We start from the raw sequence: 23,633 nt of genomic DNA, 5'->3' as shown, positions 1-23,633 counted from the left end.
TTATGTTAGTGTATAATTAAACACTTATTGTGTTTTAACAAATGCAATCTTTATATGCAGAACAATAATTGATTCATATATTTTGAAGTGAAATATAAAAAGCATTATTTATCTAACAATATCTTTTATTATTTTCTCTTTTTATAATAGAATAATGTTTATAGTATGAAAATGTCCAAATTCAGATTGCATGTCACAGTTGAATAGCATATTAGGTCAGTGTGTTAAAGAAAAATGAATATAATGCATTTATTAATAAATTTAAGAAAAAAGATGCATTCTCTGTGTAATTGTCAAAAAGGGAAAATAGACATTTATATCGAGTAGACGAATAAATCGTACATATACATAATCGATAATTGCTATATTTAATTTATGTCGTGAGAAAAGCATCTAAGAAATAGATAAGATATTTTGGCGAAACGTTCAGAAAGAAAATATTACTATTATATTACTATAATAGATATTAGCCGCAAGTTGATTTTAAAACAGCAATATTTCTCTAAAATTTTCACAATGATGTATTACTTGTAAGATAACGCAAAATTATGAGAGTATCACATTGGACAAAACTTAATATCTTATAATTCAAGTTCCCTCTCAATGATTCTGCGATATTCATCAAAACCTTCTTCAATGCATCTAACGGATCCTTCTCCACAAACCCACAATTCTGTACAAACCATTTGGATTAAACGTTCATCGTGCGACACCAATATTACACCAGCCTGCAACAATAAAAATTGAATAAATAAAGACTGATCATATATACGAGATAAAAACATATAAAAATTAAAATTATAACTAACATATAAATAAAATAGATACTCACTTGGCAGTTATTGAGAGCTTTACCCAATGCTTCTATCGATTCGATATCGAGATGATTGGTGGGCTCGTCGAGCACTAAAAAATTAGGCATTGCCGCACACATTAGGGCGAATGCCACTCTAGACTTTTGTCCTCCCGAAAGAGAATTTATGGTCTGCAAAGCCAAGTTGCCGCTTATTCCGAAACTTCCGAGCATTCGTCTGTATTCTTCGATAGGTTTGCCTGGTAGAGCGAATAGTAATCACTATTGATTCCTAAGATAAATAGAGAATCAAGTTCGCATTGGAAACACATACCAGGGAAATGTGTTTGTAATAATTCGACGGGACAGACGCGCATGTCCAGTTGATCGACGTGATGTTGACTAAAGTATCCAAACTTTAGATTACGATGTACATGGACCGTGCCTCGCGTAGGACTCAATGCGCCCGTAATGATTTTCAAAAGAGTAGTCTTGCCTGCACCGTTCTCTCCGACAATACAGATGCGCGACTGCAGACTGGCAGTAAGATTCACATTGCTAAATACTAAATCTACTCCTTCATTGTAACTAAAGGAGACTTCGTTAAGTTGCAATATCGGCGGACTCAGTGGTTCGACGTCAGGGAAATTGAGAGTCACTTCGCTTTCCTTCTCCATCGGCTTCAAATCAGGTCTGTATCAATGAGTTTAAAGAAGGTGTAAAGTTGAATAAATTTTAAGCTGCTCTTCGATAAAGGAATAAAATGTTCACGCGTTCGAATCATTATTACTTACAGTTTCTCTAACATCTTTATTTTGCTTTGTACACTCGACGCACGATTCGCATTGTATCGGAACCTGTCGATAAATTCCTGTACATGCGCTCTCTTTGCCTGCTGAGCCTCATATTCTCGTTGCTGATTTCTCTCGCGTTCACCTTTCGTTTTCACAAATTGCTCATAATTACCACGGTACGCCTCTATTTTCTGCCCACGTAAGTACAAAATATCAGTGGGAACCTATATTGGAGAAATGGAAACACAAGCGATAAATATTATATATATAATTTATACTAAAAATATTTAATTATGTATATTTTACAAGTCAAATTTTATTACATGAAACAAAGTATCACAATAAAATAAGTTAGTATTGAGCTTTTTTTAAATAAGTGAACACAAACATATTTACCGTATCCAAAAACTTCCGGTCGTGCGATACTACAAGTAATGTTTTCGGCCACGTTTGTAGATACTTTTCTAACCAGAGTATCGCTTTAATATCGAGCATGTTCGTTGGCTCATCAAGCAACAATAGGTCTGGTTTAGAGAAGAGAGCTCTCGCAAGAGCCAGCCTCATTCGCCAACCTCCAGAAAATGCCTTGGTTGGCCAGGACTGCCTTTCAACAGTGAATCCAAGTCCTGACAGGATTGCACTTGCTCTAGCAGGTGCCTTATCAACTTCGGCTAACTGCATCGCTTCGTACACCCGTGCCAATTCCTCACCTAATGAATCACCCGTCTTAGAGCCATCCTTCTCTATTGCTGCCTGTAATTTCGCCTCCTGACTGAGTAATGCACTTCGCTCTTGATCACATTCCAAGACAGATTCTAATGCGGACGTATCATCGCCGGCTACCTCCTGCTCGACGTGCAATACACGCACGTGTGAAGGTATCCTCAACTGTTTGCTAAATCAATCGAGGTTTATCCACATTAACAATCAACACAAGTAAAATTATTTGAGCGATTATGCAATGATTTCATACCTCGATATCATTCGAAGTAAGGTGGTTTTGCCAAGTCCATTTCTACCTATCAGACCGTACCGTCTGCCGAATGCGAGCATTAAATCAGCACCATGTAATAACACTCTATCACCATACGCAACATCAAAGTTTTCTATCCTGATGTCTTGAGCTTTATTCACTCCACCTTTAGTCTCCATTCGACTGTCTTTCTTACTCATCATTTGGCTCGCGCTAGCAGCACTTTCAGCCACATTATTGGCAGTGTTAATGCGAGATGCTAATCCCTGTTCATTTACGATTCGTTTCTCCTGTTTCTGTTGCAATTTAGCCTCGGCCTTCTCTAGCTTCTTAGCGTCTACTTTCTGTTTTTAATAATAAGCAATATTAAAATATATATAAATAATAATTTCATATAAATATAATAATTGAATACAAAAGTTGAAGCTATATATATTTATATATTACCATCGCATCATCTCTAGTCGTCACCCATATACTCTTGATCTGTTCAACCTGTGCTTCCAAAGTAGCAGCTAACGCACCCAGGTGTACCGGAGCATTTAATACTTTGTTAACACCATTTTTTCTCCTGTCTATATCATCATTTGAAGTACCTTTCAATATTTCCAATAATTTCACACATATTTGTCTGCATATGAAAAACAAGAAATACGATAAGCTTCAATTATGTCAGTTGCATTATTAGAGAGGAAAAAATTAATAACTCTTGCGGTTGCGGGAACTTGATGTAACACACGAGGAAATACTATACGATTTCTGTTCAGACAGGCAGCCAATTTCGTTAACGAATTAAAGAATGACAAATGCAAACATATTTACAGACCTAACCTCGTTTTCTGATTTGTCCGCAACCTCGTGCAACACCTGCCCGATCGCCTCGTACACCTCGTCGCCATCCTCGAAGTCGTCCTTGGAACTGTCCAGGATACCTTGGTACACGCGTCAAAGAGAGAATTATGAATTATCATGCGAAATTCCTTAGGTTACTTTGTGAAAGCGCACATACCTTCCACGTATTGATACAAGTCGTCGTCTATCGTTGGGAATTGACTACGAATATATTCGCCGCAGGTTGCCATAATTAAGCTATTTAAGTAAAAAAAAAATTATAATCCTAATATAATTCTAATCGGGAAGAAACAGCCACGCCAGAGCGAACTTCGCTGCTCTTGACAGGCCAATCGTCGGATTTCCACCGAGCAATGTGGAGATAGAGGCCCAATCTCGCGCATGCGCGCTAACCTAGGCGCTAGCAGACTATACCGCGGTTACGTTTCAGTCATGTATATATTTCGTAGCAATAAAGGACGCCATTGGACTCCCTGCGAAACAGAAATAGAAAATATTAACGCTCGCTTAATATACAGCATTAATACGCGTTATATTTATATAAATTGTTTCCTATCAACATGAATTATAGCGGAAAGTTTCTTTCAATTGAAGCGTCTTGAAAATTTTCATAATTTACACGGGCCCGAAATAAATTCTCTGCGAAACACGAGCCTGTTCCATGTCGGTCACGTGTCGAATGACATAATTCGCGCACGCGCACGAAAGCTCCGAGGAGAATTGTCAATCAGCTACGTGAACACATGTTGACGCCATTTTGACATGTCGGTGGCTCAAGGATACGTCGAAATGCCATCGAGACGTTAAAGGAGGTCCTCAACGATCCTCTTTCCGCGTGATCCTAATTTCTCCGCGTTTTATTTTGACAGATCGATAATCGGATTTTCGCCCACAACACCATCTCTTCAGCGTGTCAAACGATCGCGGCGGTAGCTGCCATCTTGTAGCTGTCAAAAGTCATTCTCGCTGATGATGCTCGAGGAGTCGCGTTTTTGTTTTGCGGATCGACGCGTACATCGGCGAGCGTCGTCGTCCCGCTGTCAGGCGACGTCAGGCACGGCCTTTTAAGTCAGCCTCGACGAGGAAGTCGCGCGTCGTCGCTCGCTACGAATCCCCCTCGCGTCGCGGAATAATCTCCATCTCCGATAACAATCCGGGTTGAACGAGCCATTGGGGCCGCGGAAACTTCGCGGCTGAAATGCCTTCGCTGACCTCGACGACGGACGTGCGCTCTCGCTGAGGGATACCATCGCCGAGGAGAGGAAAGCAGTCGCGCTGGCGGAGACTCGCAGGGACGGAAATACGACCGACGACCGCGACGACGTCGCGGGATCGAATGTCGTCGGGGAAGCGGGCGACACGAATAATATGGACGAGCGCGAGATTCTTCTTCTGCCCTCGTCCTTCTCGTCCGCCAACACGGTGAACAAGGAACGACCGCGGAAGAAGCTCTGGCGCAACGCGGTACAGCTGGTGGCGAGCGACGACGAGGATTCGGACGGCCAGGAATGTGCTTTCTTTCCGGCTAAGCGACACTGCAGCACGCAGTTGTCCGAGGTCGACGAGACACGTTCGGACACGGTAATTGCCTGTCGCGATGAAACGTAGCGTTCCTTTAATTCTTGTGAAAATGTCGCTCTTATTTAATTATATATTAATTATAGACGAGCGGATTTTCACTTGTTGACAAAGCGTAATTTTAGTTTTATTGTCAATATTTTTTTAATTATATAAATGTATAGAGAAAATAATTATTGTTTTATAGGAGCAACATATGAATGCAAACAAGGAGACAACAACTAACAATGTAGGGAATATTGAGTATGACGAAATTATATACCAAATACAGATCGAGGAGAAGCTTAAATTATGGCAGGCTTTTCAAGAGGAAGAAGGTTCCATGGACAATAGTATTAATGAGGTTTTGGCTTACTATAGGATGATGCATCCACCTGATCCTCTGGAGGAGAATTCCATCGGTTCGAGATTTCATTTATCGTACAGAAGAAACGACATGGAAGACACAGCAGTGACAATGGCGATTCGCAATCATGGCTTAGTCCAGTCGGCTGAGCTCGCTCTTCTTCAGCCACATTATTGTAAATGCATAGGTGTAGATTGTTCCTTTTCGTCCAAATGTATGTATGAACTCGAAGACTTTCCTTATGGAACTGTCTACAGTAATGTAGAAACGGGAAGATGCAATGCGCTGGATGCGGATAAAATATATGAATGTGATCAACCGGAAGATTTCTTAGAACGTGCCGTAGGGGAAGCGATTAAGAAGAAGGGTCTGAGTGCTTTAAGTGTGGACTATGGTTGAATATATTGGTTAATATATCTTTCTCCCCATTCCTTTGATGTATTTATATAATAATGTAGTATATCTAATTGTTGTGCTCCGTAAATCTATCGCGGCTTTATTTTATAGTTGATTTTTGACAGTATGAATTGTATTTTACAAACAGTAATCTCTCGAAACATTTTATACTCATATGTATACATTCCGATGTAACGGATTGCTTATATTGAACATGATTTGAGATCTATTTTATTCAAGAATAATGTTGAACTGCTATAATGATTTTCTGATTATTAATTTTTTTAATAGTCTGCAGTCTATAATAGTATTTATCACATTAGTTATATTTTCATATATGTAAATATATATGTGAAAGTATAATTATTGTAAATATATATATATATATATATATTATAAATCAAATTATAGCTTTGTAAACAATACATATTTCAGAAGTATAAGCAATTATTTTGATTGAAGTGAAATTTATTTTAATCAGATATGTGCGCACACATCCTTTGCTATTGAAATCGCTTTCTCTTTTTGCATATTAATTATTCATAAAAATTGCATATTAATTATTTATAAAAAACACTCATGTTCCTGCTAAATATGATATAAAATGAAGAAACAATATAAATGTTTTAAAAGAAATAGGATTGATACAACCATTTGCTGTTTTAAATTTCGCGGTTTTAATTGGTCGATAAATTTTTATGAAAGTAACTAAAAATGCATTTTCTCACATTGGCAGTACGAATTATGACAGTTGGTAGTAAAATGACAAGTTACTAGTAAATAAACTCGTAACGTAAGTAATCTTCAAATTCATCAGTGTTGTGTATTTCGTTTCGATATACAATTAATTAATTAATTTCTCGGTCTCGTTAATATTTCAAAATCTGTATTATTTAATTATGACTGATTTATCATCCATTTATTCGTCATCCGCACGTTCCTTTAGCGAGCGGTTAACAAAGGAAGAAGAAATTTTACTTTACAAAACTGTACAAACGGTAGAGTCATGCTAAATTTTCGTATTTACGTTTGCGTTTTAAATTATATCTTGCTGAGATATACTTTGCTTGAATCTGTTACAGAATATAGAAACCATTCGAAAATCAACAAATGATTTAAACGTATTACTTGAAAGGTTAAAGAAGGAAATGAATGTTACACAAGCTTTGATAAGCGAATTTATCGAAATAAAAACTTCAACAGCGAGTGCGGATTAAAACTTTCCTGGGAAGTTCCATTTGCAAAATGCAAAACTACGATGCAAAAGTATATTTCAGTAATGTAAAAAAAATCGTACACAATAAAGTTGCAACTTTCCAAACTGTATAACCAGAATAATAGTAAATTAGAAATAAACAAAGATTATAAAACAAATGTAAATTAGAAATAAAAAATGCTTCTGTATTAAATACTAAGAGAAATTTTATGATTCTGTAGATGTATTGTGAAAACTGATCTATGATAGAAATCTTTTGTATCTGAATCTTTTTGTATAAAGAAGAATATTAATATAGCATTTTTGTAACAATAATAAATGATATTTGAAAAATTTATTAAAATTTTAATTTGTAAAAGTATCTAATATCAAAAATAGAGATTTGTAAAATTTTGTTGTATATTGATATAAATTATATAATGAATATAAAATAAAAAATATTCCAACCAATTTTCTATATTATTTGTATAATGTAAAAATAGAATGAAAAAGAGAAAGAGATAAAGACATTAAATAACTTAAGATCATTATTCTTAAATAACAATTTATAATTTACAACAAACTTTTATATAAATTTAATTTTTAATATATTATTTTTTATAAATTTCTTTTTCATTATATTCGCATTGCAATTTGGATAATACCTCTCTTGAGAATATTAAATGACCTTGTGTACCAAACAGTACATTCTATATCGAATGAGAACAAAGAACACCTTTTCATACGTAAGCGGATAATATTTAAGAAAAATGTCTGTGGAACATGCATCGCCGATATAAAAACGTGCCATCTGTTAAAAATTACGTCATTCGATGATAAAATTCGCGAACAAAATAATAACTACGTATCATATCGTGTTATATTCGACACTTTATATCAATAACGAGATCGATAAAATTGTTAATTAACAATGTTTATGCGTTTGTGCTTTTCCATATATCTACTTCTTCCTTCCTGGCTTGGGTGAGAATAATTTTATATTTTTTCTTCCATTTTTTTAAGCAACTCGAATGATATTTAAGTATTTAAATTTCTTTCTTCGAGATTTTTTGAAAATTGATCGAAGATTAGCTTATCATATGGGTTTTTTTTATTAATTTTGAAAAATATGAGCACTAAGAAGATAAACAACTCTTCATGTGTTCGAATAAAGTTAAAAAACATTATTTAATTTTTATACATATGTATAAAATTAATAAGGTTACATAATAACACTGATTATCACGCTATACTTATTATATAATGCATTTATGCAAAATGACGGGATTGTATTTTCAAGATAAGAATTTTTAAATTATTTTTTAAATACGATATATATCGCATAACTTTTTATAAATACCCAGACGATACAAAATCCGACATAACAACACGTATTTTTGACGCCTAAGTGTTGGATAAATACTGTAATCTAGTTTCGTGATAACATATGATTGAGTCAGTGATTGAGTCCATAAACTATTTAAGCGTCTCAGCACTCGCAGTGCTTGTATTTCAGTTCAGTTTCTTCGCGAAACATTTAGCTAGAAGATCGAGTCTTGCATTTCGCAAATCGAAGAAGTTATCAATAATTGTATGTTAAAATTTAATTTACGTTTTTAAAAAGCAAAATTCGTCAATGTTTTCAATATTCATATTGAATATTCATGTTTTTAATATTCATATTGAATATTCATATTCAATATTCATGTTTTATAAAAATGTACTATATTCAATTTGTCTTTACTCAGAACGATCATGGCCCCGATAGTACCAAAATCTATTACAATGGTAAAATGGGGTTCTGTGAACGGTCAGGAAATTGAAAAGTATACACTGACAAACAGCAACAATCAAGAGGTTGACATTGTGACATATGGTGCGACAATAACCGCTGTCAGAACGCCGGATAAAGAGGGTAACATAGCAGACGTTGTGCTCGGTTTCGATAACGTTGAAGGTAATAATGATTGAAGGTGATAATGTCGTTTATAGAAGAGATATTTCGGGAGAGATCAATTCAATCGATCTATTATATGGCCTTCCTTCTTTGAAAGAAATCTAAGAATAAAAGAAATTAAAATTATTTGGAAAATGGAAGTATCAAGTTTGATTAAGCATTACATTTTTCAGGATATCAGTCGTCGAGTAATCCATATTTCGGTGCCACCATCGGACGTGTCGCCAATCGTATTGGCAAAGCAACTTTTGTCGTCGATGGTAAGCGTTATCATGTATCCAAGAACAAGGGCGAAAACAGTCTTCATGGCGGGACTCACGGATGGAATTCGAAGATCTGGAATGCTTCGATCGATCATGATCGCGTAATTATGAGCTTGATCAGCCCAAATAATGATGAGGGTTACCCAGGAAAGGTAACAGCACAGATTACCTTTCGACTGACTGATGACGGAGAGTTGCACATAGATATGACAGCTAAATCATCCGAAAAGGCAACGCCGATTAACTTGACAAACCATAGCTACTTCAATCTTGCTGGACATGTACGTATACATTAATTTCCCCTTTGATGCGTGAAATAAAACATTCATTTCCAAATAAAACCCCATTGCATTTCCTCTCTATTCATTGAAAGACTGGAACAAGATAAAGATGATACCAATACTGAAAATTTGAAGTATTTTTATGTGAAAAACTTTTTGTGGAAAAATTTCTACTGAAGAACTTTAATCGTGCTCTTCTTGTGCTATCGAAAAATATTTGAAAGATCAGACATAGACTTGTTTCTTGTATATTATTGTCTGTCCATATTACTAATCAATCAATCAGAAGTTACTATCTATTATAATGCTCGTTTTTTTAGACTACAAATGCGACGGAATTATATCGACACGTATTCACCTTGAATGCTGATCGCTGGACTGTGACGGACTCTGAAAGCATTCCAACTGGTGAAATTCGATCGGTTCAAAACAGCGTAATGGATTTGAGAAAGGCGACTATACTTGGCGATGTTATTGATAAAGTGCCAGGCGGTGGTTACGATTATAATTTCTGCTTACCAGAACCGCACGATTACAAGAAAAAAAGTCTCGTTGCTAAAGTTCTGCATCCGGTCTCGGGACGTAGTTTGGAAGTATATTCGAATCAGCCAGGTGTTCAGTTTTACACATCTAATTTTCTGCCTGAGAGGAATAACACGGCTATTGTCGGCAAGAACGGAGCGAAATATTTCAAACATGGAGCTTTTTGCTTAGAAACGCAAAATTATCCCGACGCTGTTAATCATGTAAGTAAATCATGTTTCTTTCAAGGCTATAACTTATAAGAATTGTTAATTTGTTGCACAAACAATTGTATTAAGTCTTATCGCATTATCATCGCGATTTTATTGTAATTTGATATAACTATGAACACAAAAATAACAACAATAAAAGTAGATTGAGAGTCGAATAAGAATTTTTCTATTTATACATCTAATTTACTAGAATCATGCTGTTTAAAGAAATTACATATTACATATTAATTTTGACTTTTTACAGGAAAACTTCCCAAACAGCATACTGCGGCCGGGTGAAATATATAATCACTTTGTTATATATAAATTTGGAGTGAAGATTTGATACATTTGATACAATTGATATCTGTAAACTGAAAAATCAAAATAAATAGTACATAAAAAATCTTGTTATTCTTTTCCTAATTGTATTAAATTTCTATAACTATATTACTGTACTCTATAATACTTATATATGATTTGAGCTAAAACTAAATTTTGAAAAAATTAATTTAAACTTCTGTATATTGTTATTATCTTTTATGTTATATAATAAACTATTTATAATGAAATATATACCTAACTAGATAATGATGGCGAAAGATTAACTTCTAAAGGATTGTGTTTCTTTTTGGAAGCTGAGGAATCTACATTTTCTTTCAGTAATCTCTCCTGCCGTTGTTGTTTAATAGCTGCTGTTGGTGGCGTGTAACGGTCAGATACCCATCCCTCCACATTATATCCAATGAATCCAATAATACCCACAAAAGGAAGCGTAATATATTTACCAAACTGGCCAAAGGATCTCAGTATTAAGGGCCACATTTCTTTAAGTACATGTAAACTGTAATAAAAATAAAATCACTTTATTACTTTTCAGGCAAAGTAACAATATACATATAAAATGTACACGAGCACATATGTATGTGTATATGTATGTGTGTATGTGTGAGTGTACAAAATAATGTTACCATAAATATCGATTAAAAAATATTTTTACGTAAAAAATATGAGATAATATTATGAGAAGTGCAATACCAAATATATAAATATAAAAATAAACATATATACGTTTGCAGATAATATAAATATATATACTTATAAATGTACACTTACAGAAGGTTATGTGAACATATCAATAGACCGGCAATCAACCACGGTGAACATCAGCACTTGTGACGTAATAACATATAACCAATCGTTTTACATCTGTGATGTATACGCATTCCTGCGCATGCGTGGAAATTTGGGAATGGGTCTCTTCGTTTTAGCTGCACTAGTGCAATTATTTAGAGTGAAAGAAAGTATGTTTGTCTCTTTCTAACTTATTGCACTAGTGCAGCAGTGCAGCTAAAACGAACAGACCCAATAATGCATCATTGGAAGTTGGCTCCTCTCAGCTAGAAAACTAACGTCACTAGAAAACTAACACGAGTGAAACGTCAAGGTGTAAATATTTTCGTTTGACTGCTCCGATTACGAATTTTCAGTAATTCACGATGCCTGCTACAAAAACTGAAGAGGATCCATATGCACACTGTGCAAAGGGAACCCTGAAATTGAAGAGTGATCAAACAGTGAGCAAAAAGTAAGTATTTTCTTGACGCGTTTATTGAATCAACTAAGTGAGGTTATGTTTGGTATATGAAATAATGTTTTATTTTTCTTTTTTATCAAAACATGCGATATTCAAAATAATAGCAATCATTCTCTTATATAATAGAAATCATTCTCTTTTCGTAGGAAAAAGGACAAAGATGGTAAAAAGAAGAAATTGGTAGAAGTCTCAAAGATCGTCGAGGAGGAGAAAGTTGAAAAAAAAGAACTGACAAGGACGAAGGCAGAGTTAGCTTTTCAGAAGATGCAAGAAAAAATGGTAATGCATATATAATATTTATTGCATTAATATCAAGTAATTAGATTTTAGGAATTTTGAATGTTAATATTTAATGTTGTGTTAATTAAAATTTACAGCAAACTGAAAGAATCAAGCAGAAAGCGTCCAAGACTCATAAACAACGAGTGGAGGAATTTAATCGACATCTGGATAGTTTAACTGAGCACTTTGACATACCTAAAGTGAGCTGGACCAAATAAGTTTCGACATATCACTCGATTATTTATATGTGTATATATTATGAACAATTAGTTTTAAAGTTAAAGATATAAACATATTACATTTTGTAGAATTATGGCATTATTTTAATTAAATATACATGTTAGACCAAACAATTTTTTTGTATATATTCTTTTTTTGTTTTTAAAATTTCTGCTCTTAAAACTTTGTATAAAATTTTCTATTTTTAAGTTTTAAAAAAAAATTATCAATACACAAAAATAATGTCGTGCATATTTCAGTATTATAGTACACATGTATATTTAAGGTTTGAATAAATTTTATTACATCATTTATATGTATGTCTGATAAACATAAAAGTTATTATAAAATACAAAATTACTTATTCTCTATATCTTATTTGAAATGTCTTAACATAATGTGTTATGTATTATGTATTTAATAAAATACTGTTAAATGCTTTCTATTTCATATATAATGCATATAAAATAAAAATTGTTTAATTTTGTAAGAATTTTTTCTTCTTCATCTTATCTTAAATAGTGACATAAAGTTAGTATAGATAAAAAATATACATTTATATAATTAAAACATATAGAAAGTGTAAATATAAAATTTTAAAATATTTATAATTTTTTGATTCTCTACTTAAAATCCAAAGCATTTAAAACATTGTTGCACTTTTTTTTTGCCAGCAAAAATGTTTAATATTAAAAGATTGTTTTATAATTTCAAGGCCACTATTTCAATCCTCTTACAAAACAATATAAATACTTAACTAATCATCCTGGTTGCAATTTTTTGTCTGTATATTCATATATAAAATGAATAATGTATAAACCAGAATGCATTTATATAAGAGATTCTTTATGGACGGACTACCGATATGTTAAGATATTTACATTATATATTATCTACTTATGTAAGATTAGAGATAAAACAGTAAATATTAAAGGCACATACGTAATTACAAAATGGACGGATTATATATATAATACCAGTGCAAAATAAACTGTCAAAAAAATTACTTAAAAATGTATATGCGATATTATCTTAAATATTTATCGTGCTTTGAGAACTTTGTGAGAATTAATGAACACGTTTTTGATACTCAAAGAGAATTATTTTTATATGTCTCTACTATAATATGCTATTACTATTGGTATGATAAATAAGAATAAGAAACTACTTTTTATATTACCGCGGTTTCGCGAAAAATCGAAGACATTGATATAGTTTTCTGTTTTTATCCAAGGATTAGTCCCGTCGTCAAAATACATCGGACATCTATCACGTTCTCGTTCGTATTCCTATTAATTAACAAATGCCAGTAAATTTTATTTCAAATTAGATTGTTTATTTATCATACTTAAAAAAATGTCTTTTTTCTTACCTGCAATTCTAGTGCAACTGCAGCACCTTCTGTATAATTGTTACTTGTTACATCTTGTTTGAGATCACAGAATGGGCCAATGGCTTGAGACATGAGAACTCTGTTCAAATCAGCTCTTTGATACACCCAACAACGATATTTACTGAAAGGATCCAGTTCGTCATAAGTTATTAAATATGATTTTAAATTTTCCCTCCAAAATCCTATGCATTTCATTACATAGTCTGGATCACCTATAAAAAAATGTGATGTTAAATATGTGAATAAAATTATATACATTGGTTGTATATAAAATATTAATAAAACTTACTGTAAATGTCAACTGGTTTTCCCAAATGATCTACAGATAAGCAATATGTCTCATCGATGGCGATCTCCTTTTGCTCGGTACTACAGACCGAAAAATCGGAAATATTCTGTTTACAATAGATATTGGGACGTGGAGATTTAGTGACGCCGCCTAGAATCCTTGTCTCAAAGAGAACATCACCTTGTTGATGAAACATAAATTTGCCAGCTACTGGACAGCGCACGGGGACGGGACTTTTCGCTAACAAAATTAAAAAATAATATAGTACAAGTCTATTACTGAAAATACAAGAGAAAAATTATTGCAATTTATATTACAATTACCTAAAAATAGATCATATTTCCAATTTTCCTTATTGGGAAATTGGACCCAAGAACACACTGTATGAAAGTTGTCTTTTATTACAGCTATTCCACGTCGATATCTGATAACATTATGATGTCGTGGTACAAAATCGAAGCAAACATAGTCCTTTTGGCTGAAAATGCATTCAATGAATATGACAAATATATAAACATTATTTTTCGAGAGATTTATGACAAATATACCATCCATCGACAGTCAATCTCGCCATCATTACTCTCGAGTCCCTTTGTTCACGACAGACATAAATCGTTCGTCGATAACGTCCTTGATCCGGATACCATGTTTCAATAATATGCGTTTCGTTAATGAAAATATCTGCATCAATATTTGCAGTGTTGATCCAATTCCCAGACATATCCTCAGGTAAACGACAACCCGGTTCAACTATCTCGGCCTTAACTGGAGTAATTCGTAAACGTTCCGGACTCTTTTCGACAGTTTTAAGAGTATTACATTCTGCAGTAATCGATACACCGATATACAAATCGTCGTCACGATTTTTTAAAAAGCATCTGTATTTTTCATCCTTTCGAGATTCTTTTGTATTTGCTACTGCGAAAAAGTGATTTTTATCCACAAACCAATCGCCCAAGCAACTGTATTCTACCACTGAAATAAGACAATATCAACATTTTTCTCATATAAAAAATCTCAAAATATATAGATATATTTTGATATAAATTGTTCTATTACATCCATCAAAGGTTCCTTTCATTCCAGGACATTGCTTATAAGTAATATTAAATTTTTGATTGGTTATAAGAAATTGGGTTCCTGCAGTCTGACAAGATTTTATTTGTGCATCTGGATTATTACATTCTCCAGTAAATCTAAATCGATTCTGAAAATTAATATAGATATTACATATTACTAATGAAATTATTATTAATGATATTAATGAATAAAGCAGTACAAAATCATTATATTGTTATCTTTGTGCAATATCATTATCTTACTTGATAAGCAAATTGCCAAACTCCTTCTAGAGAAGATCTGCAGTTTACAGGTACATAATTCTCAGAAAACAATGTTATTAACTGTTGGTTTGCATTTAAACCTCTGCAAACATTATCCACAGTGGGTTCAACACCATTGGGCAAATTTACACAACTCACTGTAATAAGAAGAAATAAATACACACATGTAAATCATATATTTTACATATTATTTTTATATATTGTTGCGTTATAATTTGTTGCATTAGCATAAACTGTCACTTGCCTTCAACTTTCTCCAAAACATTTACTGTTCTAACAATGAGCTTCACACAATGATAACAGCTGTCATACGTGGCTGGAGTATTAGAATCACGAAATACAAATGTATAATTAACATGATATTCTTCTATCATATTTACACAAATGCCCCGGTTAGTCATACTATTGGCATTTATTTCTGTTTCTGTATTCTTGCCATTTTCCCATGAAAACCAAGATCCTCTGATGACTAATGGAATTTGGCAGCCTCCTGTATTCTGAGCTATGACAGCAACTGTTGAATAATATATTTCATTAATCTAATATATAATCATACTTCAAATTTTATTTTTTTAAGCAAGTGTAATAAATTTTCTATATAATGCATATACATATATCTCTGCTCATAAAAATAGCATAAGCAAAATTTTAAATAAATTTAAGATATTTTTCCATATCTTAGTGTATATTTTGCAAATTAATTCTGATTTATTCTAATTTTACAATTTCTAAATATCCCAGATAGACATATGTCAGCATATTGCCTGCATAATGACAAAATTTTAAAATTAAAAATACTTGCATAAACATTGAAAAATGCGTCCTCATATGACATGAGTGTTATCAGCAAGTGAAAGAGATCTTCTGATGCTGTAAAATTGCGACAATATGCTGCTTATTTTGCCAGAAATAGAATGCAATTAATCCGACATTATTGGAGCAATAAGAAATGAATATAATTTATAAAATTATTTTTAAGATAAATGACTATAACTTCGTCAGCGGATATAATTTCGTCAAGCCTTCTTAAAATTAAATAAATTAAGCAATCTCACGTATATCGACTATATTTCCCGATTTGAAAATGATTCAAATTGTTTCAATGTTTTAATTGTTTCACAAAGTATACATAAAATGTTTGCATGCTATGTTCAGCATATCTATCTATCTGGGATATAACTTAAAGGAGTAAAATGTAAATGCAATCTTCTACGCAATTAAATCTTAGAACTTAATAAACAAAAATATCAAAATATCTACATTAGTTCTCATGCTAACATGCAGTGTATGTGTATATATTTTAAAGAAGTTGGGTAAACTTACCATGCCACATGAGGCATGTTACGAACGGAAATATGCAAAACCAACGTTTCATTATATTATATCATTTAAATAAAAGGTAAAAGATTAAATTATGAGATAATGATAATTGAGAGATTGAGGCAAAACACGCCCAAATCCCAAACTCATTAGGCGTGATTTCGATGACACTACCTACATGACACATACCTTTAGACGCTATCACATTGTTCTAAAATTCCTTTCATAGGGAGAAACGAGTAAAAGTCCCTAGTAACTAAGTAGCTAAAGTTCCTAGGAAGAATTTACGGTGTTTTTGCGAACACACCACTTCCGAATGATCGACGTGTCTCGCGGCCACGAATTCTGTCACAAGTCACAAGTGTACAATGAGGCTCGTAAATAGGTTATTTTGTTTGCTCTTCGTGTTTGCCGGCGCAAATGCTGGTGGCCCGACCCTCGTCTTATTGGACAATCTCGCAATTAAAGAAACACACTCCATATTTTTCAAGACGTTACAAGGTATCCATACATTATTACCTTTATCTCTCTAATCGTAACAAATATTTGATCGCTAGCGGCTTTCCCTGATAGCCGGTTTTTGTAATTTTTTTTTCATACAGCTTTGTATTCAATAGTAATACTAATAATAGTAATACTTTTGAAATACTACCTGCGTTTCTGTAAATATTGAAATGGATAATTAACAAAATCTTTTGTATATTTCAGGTTCTTGTTCAAATTTAGTAACCATGTTGGAACATACAATATTGATCATCAAGAGATTCTTATCTTCCTAAATATTATTTATTATTTTTTTTTGATAATGTATATTACATAAGAATTTTACATAAGAAATTAATTTCTTTGGGAGTCAATAAGCGAATATTTATTGCGAGATATTTTATTGATCTTGATCATTTTTATATCTACAATATTTTCAATATTATATTTAACCTCAGTATAAATATATCACCTATTTTATTTGATAAATTATTGACTTAATACATGTTTGCAAATCTTGTTTTTATTCTTATTCTTGTTAAAAATCAATTGAGTGAATATAGTTGATAGAATATATACTAAATAATATGTTTTGAAAATATGTTACAGACAGTGGCTATGTATTGACTTTCAAATCAGCTGATGATGCAAATCTACAACTCTCCAAATATGGTGAATATTTATATGAACACCTAATAATATTTGCACCCACAGTCGAAGAGTTTGGTGGTGCTTTAAGTGTGGAAGCGATAACAGAATTCATCGATGGTGGTGGAAATGTTCTGATTGCTGGCTCCTCACAATCTGGTGATGCTTTGCACGAATTAGCCTCGGAATGTGGCTTGGAGATAGATGAAGAAGGCTCCAATGTGATTGATCATATGAATTACGATGTCTCCGATAAGGGCCAACATACCACTATAGTAGCAGATCCAGTTAATTTGATAGATGCTCCAGTCATTGTTGGAAGCAAAGACATTCCTCCGTTACTCTATCAGGGAACTGGGCTGATTGCAGATTCGGATAATCCTTTAATTTTACGCCTTTTATCAGCATCCACCTCGGCATATACCTACAATCCAGACCAACAAGTTAAAGAATATCCACATGGTGTTGGTAAAAACACTTTGTTGATAGCGGCTCTACAGGCAAGGAATAATGCCCGAGTTTTGTTCTCGGGTTCGATATTTTTCTTCAGTGATGAAGCGTTCACCAGTCCTGTTCAAAAGGGACAAGGTAAGGAAAATAATCGAAATATTTAAATTCTTTGCAGTCTCTTCTTTTAGTAAAAGAGGATTAACAAGAGATTATTAGTTGCAACTTTTTATAATATTTTATTAATATATTTGTTACTTAATATTTCTAAATTAATTAAAATAAAGGTTTTATCTATTAAAATCTCCAATTTTTCACCATATTTTTGATGTTTCTATGAAAAAACTAAATGAAACGTTTTTAATTTGCTTTTAGGTGGACAGAGATATGAGAAATCTGGAAATCAGATAGTAGCTAAAGCCATAGCACAGTGGGTATTTAAAGAGAATGGCGTAATACGCGTGTCGTCTGTTCACCATCACCGGATTGGCGAATCGCAGCCACCAGTCGCATACACAATCATGGATGACGTGGTATATTCAATCGACGTCGAGCGACTCTCGGGCAACAAGTGGGTGCCCTATGAGACAAACGATCTACAGTTAGAATTTGTACGGATCGATCCATTCGTGCGTATGACCATGAAGCCGGTAGGAAATGGTCGTTACGAAGGTAGATTCAAGATCCCCGATGTATATGGAGTATATCAGTTCAAAGTAGACTACAAGCGCGTAGGACTGACGTATCTCTACAGCACCACTCAAGTGTCTGTGCGTCCGCTGCAACACACGCAATACGAACGCTTTATACCGAGTGCATTCCCGTATTATATAAGTGCATTCTCCATGATGGGCGGTGTGTTTCTGTTCTCTCTCGTCTTTCTCCACTACAAAGATGAGACGAAATCCAAATCTGAATAATTTGAATAGCTTGATATTTGCAGATATTGTTATCATTTGTTTTTTTTTTCGATTGTGAATAAACATACCTTTTTTTTAACATGATATAATAGAATGAAGTCAAAAGAATGAAAAGTTTTATTTTTAAAATTAATATACTCTTTATACTTTAAAGTATATTGTATTGCACTGAATTTAATATCGATATACATATTTATTTTCAATGTGTATGCAATATTGAATGAATATGTAATACTATGTTGCAAGAATTACATTTCTATATATCAAGATTTTGTGAATCTGATTAAAAAAAAAATTTAAAAGGTAAACATTGCCACGTAGTTTTCTTTAAAGTGTAGAGCACTGTTTCTATATACTATATATAATACATTGCATAGATTTTTTGTACGTAATACTAAGAGATAATAATAGGAAGAAATAAACATTTAATTATTACATGTATAATAGGATCAATTTATGATTAAATTATTTAATATGCACTTTTGAAAGAGATGTATTTTTAAATCAGAAATTTTTTCTTTTATATAATTTATGGTTTATATTTTAATCTCTAATTGATTAAATAGAGTAAATATTTCCAACAAGTTCATTGTTGAATAATCAATTATCATTATAGAAAGAATGTATTTAAAGATTTTTGAAACTAGATATTTCTCCCCTCTATAGTTCAGCAGTTGAGTTACAAAATTGGCGGGCTTTTCGCGCATGCGCTATGTAACGATAGTAAACAGTGGCATATGCGCGAGTTGAAATAGGATAATTTAAATAAATTTATATTGATATTGATAATATTGATAATATTCTAAAATATATTCATGACTAGACTTTTGAATTTAAAACGAGAAAAATTTTTTAAAAATTAAAGAGAGATTAAATATCTTGTTTTATTTGAACTTTCACTAGGATTGCGTTTTACACGCATGCGCGAGAAAATCGACGCTACCGGCTAGCAACACCACAGCCAATCCGGTCAAACCACCGAAAGATTTAAACTTCAACGTATAGTTGCACAGTTCGTCGTGGACTGACCAACGTTCGTTAGCGTGGCGCTTTTTCATTTTGCTTTATTCAGTCGAATTGTATCAATCAAGCAATCAAATATTACAAACTTAAGATATACGAAACGTAATAGAAAGAAAAGAAATTGGAAACAGCATAACATTCATGTTTTGACGAGTAGTTTTCGATGTGACACGTTAATGATGGTTGCATGTGAGTACAATTGCGTATTCTGATATTTTTTTCTTAATTCTGCAATGCTAAGAGGTCAGGAAGATCTTGTATATATAAGGAATTACAATACAGAAATGTATTTGCATAGAAACTCTAATGTATAGTCATTTTCTTACTGTTAAAAAATATTATTTTTCAGTCTTATTGTAAACAAAATGAACAATTGAGGTACATGAACAATGTTTAAATTTTTCAAAGTAAATAGCAACTGATGCTGTCCCTTTATTTAACAAGGAATTATTATTTTCAACTGGTCACTAATGTTATGTATCTTCCTACTAATAAGTAATGTTATGTATCTTATGTATCTTATTCAAAGAATTCAATAAAAAAAGTATTCATATACAAAGGTCAGACATCAGTTGCCATTTATTTTGAAAAATGTAAACATTGTTAATGTACCTCAAATTAATAAAGACTCAAAAACGATTGAGCTAGAAATGATATTGGATAATCTTTGCGTTTTATGTATAATTATGTTAATAATATTTGATTTATATTTCCTTATCAAATTTTAGAATTTGATTCTCCATTCTCCATTTTATTTGTAATAGTTTAAATGTAATAGTTTAAAATGAAATGCAAAAGTGAGTGTAACTTGGAAAAGAAAGAGAAAAAAAATTTAAAAACTGTTACTTAATTCTTTCTTTAGTATTAGATGTTTTATCCTTGAAATATTTCATATATAAAATTATAAAATGTATGTGATTTAAGATTTAAAATTTTTATATTTCAGATTATCATTAGCAGTGCTCTTATTTGGATGAAACATTTGATGTTTTGATATACCGCAGTAAACTTTTTATTTTTATGATTTGATACTGGTATATCTTTCCATAAAATCCATATTTTTATCTTATTGACATAATGGCAGATTATTGTAATATACGTGCACCACAATGGATAGATTTTACTCAAAATTGCAGTCCCATGCAAGTACAAGATTTCTTTGAAAAAGAGCATACAATTCACGAACGTATAGAAGAACCCTGTAATTCCACTGCTGAAACTATGGAAAATACTCAATCTATAACTATAGTGGACATGTCGTGCGTTAATCCACAGGCACAAGCAGATTTGGATATTATAAAAAGTACTCCAGTCAAGGTAATTTCTCCAAAATATCATAAGGAGACAGTAATAGCAGAAGGAACTTATGATCAGGTGTTTAACGATGCAATGAGAAAACTCGAACTCTGTAAAAAGATGTCTAAAACTCGAGATGCACTAAATAAATCCACCCAAGAGCCTAAGATTTTCAAGACTCCAAATATGCCTAAACTTACTAAATCATCCAGATCTGTTGGATCTATATTGAACAAAAACAATCAATCTAATCAAGATTTTACAAAAGTTAATAAAACAAATAGTTATATGAAAAAATTATCAATTAAACAATCTCTGTTTGGGCAAGATAAAAATTCTGCAGAGAACAATACTTTCAAGAAATCCAACAATTCAGATAATACTGAAAATGAGAATAAACAATGTAACAAAGAAGACAATAAAGACAATAAAGAATGTGAAGAAGAAAATAGTAAAGAATCTAAGGAAGAAGATAGTAAAGAATGTGAAAAAGAAGATAGTGAAAAAGGCAAAGAAAGTAATGATGAAAAACAAAACGAAGAAGATAAGAAATTGCAAGATGGACAAATAGAATGCACTGATGACAATGAGAATAAGAAAGCAGAAAACAGTCAGGACGATATAAATGAAAAAAATAATCGAACGCAGTCTAAGCACGTCGCGGTTCTCACTTGGCAAAATCATAGAAGAAATATGTACAAACGTAGAACATCGGTCAACAAGCAGTATGTCGGATTAGCGGAAGCGGTGTCGCGCTTTCAAACTGAAACACCTAAGCGTTTCCGCACTAAAAGCAACAAGGACAATACGATTAGCCCATCGTTTTTAACGTCCAAATTGACGCTAAATCGTATAAAACCGACAATTCCAATCTCGCCAGCACTCACAACGAAGACTAGGGCTCGTCCTACCACCGTGTTGAGTCAAGAAGAACGCGAAATGTTGGAAGTGGAGAAAATGAAGAAATATCGAATAAAGGCCAATCCGATACCGTCTAACGTACTGCGGGGACCGCGTGCGACAACGAAAGTTAACAATCTCACGAGGAAGTCGATGGTAACTACAAATACCTCTTCCTCAATTCAACCGAACGAAAAAGCCAAAAGCTTGTCTCAGTCCAAGAGTCCACATCGCGATAAGATGCCGTCTGGTCTGAAGAACACAATTCCGAATGTAATAGTCTCTAATTCCGAGGGCATCATCGTAGAACACGAAGCGATGGCGTTTTTTGGTGTACCCAAGAATCTCACGAAGAATGTTACACGTATCGTACCGTTTAGTTTCGAGGCACGTAACAAGGATATGCAAATGAAGAAGGAACAGCGATTGAAGAATCTACAGGAGGCTAGCAAAGCTAAAGCGGAGTTTCATGCTAGACCGGCGCCGAATTTTTCGAAGCCGTCGACATCGAGTTCCACGAGATCGTCGACGCCGTCGATCAAGCAGCAACAAAACGCGAAGAAGCTGGTTATGCCGTGTCCGTTCAGCTTCGAAGAACGAAACAAGAAATTGTCGGAAAAAAAGGAGCAGTTGGTGAAGCAGGTACTCGAGGAAGGCAAACGGCGCGTGTTCCGCGCGAATCCGGCACCGGTTTTCAAACCGGTGATGATACGCGGTAGATCCAAGGAACACATTTCTGTGAAAAACAAAACCATGAAAATAGAAAGCGAGCATAACGCAGAATACAAGTGTGAGAATCAAGAGAACAAGGAACCGAATGAAATTGACTCTTACAAGACAGAGGACGAAAATACGCAGAGAGCAGCCAAGAGCTCCGCTTGCAACGATGATAAGCTACCATTGAAAGCTCTTCCGCTGGAATTGAACACTGATAAACGAGCAATGAAACGACGCGAATTTGACGAGAAATTGAAGCATAAGGAAGTAGAGGAAGAATTAAAACGTCAAGAGCAAGAGAAGAACCGATTAGAGCACGAAAAACATTTAAAAGCGGAACTGCGCAAATTGGCGGAAGTTAAGGCTAGACCGATGCCGAAATATAAACCGCTGACTACCATTAAATCGACGAAACCGCTGACCAATCCGCAGAGTCCTGCATTCGTGAGTAAACTCAGATCTAAACAAGTTTAAAAACATGATATTAATATTACATTTCTGTTCACATCTGAGTTTACAAATGAATTTCAGGCTCTGCGGATTGATCAGCTATTAATTAATTAGTAATGAGTTAATTATTAATATTTTTTTTTA

General features: G+C 33.2%; 8 protein-coding genes across 10 annotated transcripts; 5 read left to right on the top strand and 3 right to left on the bottom strand.

Moving 5' to 3' along the window:
* Window positions 1-137: 137 nt before the first annotated feature.
* LOC105250758 (ATP-binding cassette sub-family F member 3) lies at window positions 138-3,950 on the bottom strand. Of its 2 annotated transcripts, none has more exons than XM_011257018.3 (9): window positions 3,570-3,947; window positions 3,387-3,492; window positions 3,008-3,191; window positions 2,561-2,904; window positions 1,984-2,482; window positions 1,588-1,811; window positions 1,128-1,486; window positions 833-1,053; window positions 138-728 (listed from the first exon to the last, which is right to left on the bottom strand). In XM_011257018.3, the coding sequence occupies exons 1-9, from the start codon at window positions 3,640-3,642 to the stop codon at window positions 582-584; spliced, it is 2,157 nt and encodes a 718-aa protein (XP_011255320.1). In that variant the 5' UTR covers window positions 3,643-3,947; the 3' UTR covers window positions 138-581. The 2 variants fall into 2 exon arrangements, with proteins under 2 accessions (XP_011255320.1, XP_011255322.1); XM_011257020.3 differs by having other exon boundaries at window positions 564-728; window positions 3,392-3,492; window positions 3,570-3,950.
* Window positions 3,951-4,141: 191 nt separating this feature from the next.
* LOC105250757 lies at window positions 4,142-6,043 on the top strand. The gene is made up of 2 exons (XM_011257017.3): window positions 4,142-4,993; window positions 5,178-6,043. The coding sequence occupies exons 1-2, from the start codon at window positions 4,781-4,783 to the stop codon at window positions 5,733-5,735; spliced, it is 771 nt and encodes a 256-aa protein (XP_011255319.1). The 5' UTR covers window positions 4,142-4,780; the 3' UTR covers window positions 5,736-6,043.
* Window positions 6,044-7,629: 1,586 nt separating this feature from the next.
* On the top strand, window positions 7,630-10,568 carry LOC105250756 (aldose 1-epimerase). 2 transcript variants are annotated; one of them, XM_011257015.3, is made up of 5 exons: window positions 7,630-7,911; window positions 8,676-8,884; window positions 9,058-9,428; window positions 9,749-10,174; window positions 10,428-10,568. In XM_011257015.3, exons 1-5 carry the CDS (start codon window positions 7,859-7,861, stop codon window positions 10,506-10,508), a joined length of 1,140 nt encoding a protein of 379 aa, XP_011255317.1. In that variant the 5' UTR covers window positions 7,630-7,858; the 3' UTR covers window positions 10,509-10,568. The 2 variants fall into 2 exon arrangements, with proteins under 2 accessions (XP_011255317.1, XP_011255318.1); XM_011257016.3 differs by lacking the exon at window positions 7,630-7,911 and adding an exon at window positions 8,285-8,518.
* Window positions 10,327-11,381, bottom strand: LOC109609960 (small integral membrane protein 12-A). The gene is made up of 3 exons (XM_020027372.2): window positions 11,279-11,381; window positions 10,742-11,006; window positions 10,327-10,536 (listed from the first exon to the last, which is right to left on the bottom strand). Exon 2 carries the CDS (start codon window positions 10,985-10,987, stop codon window positions 10,742-10,744), a length of 246 nt encoding a protein of 81 aa, XP_019882931.1. The 5' UTR covers window positions 10,988-11,006; window positions 11,279-11,381; the 3' UTR covers window positions 10,327-10,536.
* Window positions 11,382-11,537: 156 nt separating this feature from the next.
* Window positions 11,538-12,383, top strand: LOC105250755 (protein FAM32A-like). The gene is made up of 3 exons (XM_011257014.3): window positions 11,538-11,750; window positions 11,906-12,038; window positions 12,137-12,383. The coding sequence occupies exons 1-3, from the start codon at window positions 11,662-11,664 to the stop codon at window positions 12,257-12,259; spliced, it is 345 nt and encodes a 114-aa protein (XP_011255316.1). The 5' UTR covers window positions 11,538-11,661; the 3' UTR covers window positions 12,260-12,383.
* A 488-nt stretch (window positions 12,384-12,871) lies between these two features.
* On the bottom strand, window positions 12,872-16,782 carry LOC105250754. The gene is made up of 9 exons (XM_011257013.3): window positions 16,609-16,782; window positions 15,530-15,799; window positions 15,265-15,422; window positions 15,002-15,149; window positions 14,491-14,917; window positions 14,266-14,420; window positions 13,943-14,182; window positions 13,633-13,865; window positions 12,872-13,549 (listed from the first exon to the last, which is right to left on the bottom strand). Exons 1-9 carry the CDS (start codon window positions 16,658-16,660, stop codon window positions 13,367-13,369), a joined length of 1,866 nt encoding a protein of 621 aa, XP_011255315.2. The 5' UTR covers window positions 16,661-16,782; the 3' UTR covers window positions 12,872-13,366.
* Window positions 16,783-16,913: 131 nt separating this feature from the next.
* On the top strand, window positions 16,914-19,544 carry LOC105250753 (dolichyl-diphosphooligosaccharide--protein glycosyltransferase 48 kDa subunit). Its single transcript, XM_011257011.3, has 3 exons — window positions 16,914-17,106; window positions 17,698-18,324; window positions 18,559-19,544. The coding sequence occupies exons 1-3, from the start codon at window positions 16,974-16,976 to the stop codon at window positions 19,101-19,103; spliced, it is 1,305 nt and encodes a 434-aa protein (XP_011255313.2). The 5' UTR covers window positions 16,914-16,973; the 3' UTR covers window positions 19,104-19,544.
* A 388-nt stretch (window positions 19,545-19,932) lies between these two features.
* Window positions 19,933-23,622, top strand: LOC105250752 (targeting protein for Xklp2). The gene is made up of 2 exons (XM_011257010.3): window positions 19,933-20,315; window positions 21,073-23,622. Exon 2 carries the CDS (start codon window positions 21,204-21,206, stop codon window positions 23,511-23,513), a length of 2,310 nt encoding a protein of 769 aa, XP_011255312.1. The 5' UTR covers window positions 19,933-20,315; window positions 21,073-21,203; the 3' UTR covers window positions 23,514-23,622.
* Window positions 23,623-23,633: the final 11 nt, after the last annotated feature.

This window comes from Camponotus floridanus, unplaced genomic scaffold, assembly GCF_003227725.1.
Source record: "Camponotus floridanus strain SB8 unplaced genomic scaffold, Cflo_v7.5 scaffold86, whole genome shotgun sequence".
NCBI lineage: Eukaryota > Metazoa > Arthropoda > Insecta > Hymenoptera > Formicidae > Camponotus > Camponotus floridanus.
The sequence above is the reverse complement of the archived record's forward strand: the minus strand, read 5'-3'. Positions and strand labels throughout refer to the sequence as shown.

Coding starts and splice junctions, on each gene's coding strand:
- LOC105250754 (XM_011257013.3), bottom strand. CDS start 16,660: ATGAAACGTTGGTTTTGCATATTTCCGTTCGTAACATGCCTCATGTGG. Junction 15,150..15,264: donor TTTGGCAATTTGCTTATCAA/GTAAGATAATGA, acceptor ATTAATTTTCAG/AATCGATTTAGATTTACTGG. Junction 13,550..13,632: donor CAGTTGCACTAGAATTGCAG/GTAAGAAAAAAG, acceptor GTTAATTAATAG/GAATACGAACGAGAACGTGA.
- LOC105250752 (XM_011257010.3), top strand. CDS start 21,204: ATGGCAGATTATTGTAATATACGTGCACCACAATGGATAGATTTTACT.
- LOC105250753 (XM_011257011.3), top strand. CDS start 16,974: ATGAGGCTCGTAAATAGGTTATTTTGTTTGCTCTTCGTGTTTGCCGGC. Junction 17,107..17,697: donor ATTTTTCAAGACGTTACAAG/GTATCCATACAT, acceptor AATATGTTACAG/ACAGTGGCTATGTATTGACT. Junction 18,325..18,558: donor TCCTGTTCAAAAGGGACAAG/GTAAGGAAAATA, acceptor ATTTGCTTTTAG/GTGGACAGAGATATGAGAAA.
- LOC105250757 (XM_011257017.3), top strand. CDS start 4,781: ATGGACGAGCGCGAGATTCTTCTTCTGCCCTCGTCCTTCTCGTCCGCC. Junction 4,994..5,177: donor ACGAGACACGTTCGGACACG/GTAATTGCCTGT, acceptor ATTGTTTTATAG/GAGCAACATATGAATGCAAA.
- LOC109609960 (XM_020027372.2), bottom strand. CDS start 10,987: ATGTGGCCCTTAATACTGAGATCCTTTGGCCAGTTTGGTAAATATATT.
- LOC105250758 (XM_011257018.3), bottom strand. CDS start 3,642: ATGGCAACCTGCGGCGAATATATTCGTAGTCAATTCCCAACGATAGAC. Junction 3,192..3,386: donor AAATCAGAAAACGAGGTTAG/GTCTGTAAATAT, acceptor TTTCATATGCAG/ACAAATATGTGTGAAATTAT. Junction 1,812..1,983: donor ACCGGAAGTTTTTGGATACG/GTAAATATGTTT, acceptor TCTCCAATATAG/GTTCCCACTGATATTTTGTA.
- LOC105250756 (XM_011257015.3), top strand. CDS start 7,859: ATGTTTATGCGTTTGTGCTTTTCCATATATCTACTTCTTCCTTCCTGG. Junction 7,912..8,675: donor CTTCTTCCTTCCTGGCTTGG/GTGAGAATAATT, acceptor GTCTTTACTCAG/AACGATCATGGCCCCGATAG. Junction 9,429..9,748: donor ACTTCAATCTTGCTGGACAT/GTACGTATACAT, acceptor TCGTTTTTTTAG/ACTACAAATGCGACGGAATT.
- LOC105250755 (XM_011257014.3), top strand. CDS start 11,662: ATGCCTGCTACAAAAACTGAAGAGGATCCATATGCACACTGTGCAAAG. Junction 11,751..11,905: donor GATCAAACAGTGAGCAAAAA/GTAAGTATTTTC, acceptor CTCTTTTCGTAG/GAAAAAGGACAAAGATGGTA. Junction 12,039..12,136: donor AGAAGATGCAAGAAAAAATG/GTAATGCATATA, acceptor TAAAATTTACAG/CAAACTGAAAGAATCAAGCA.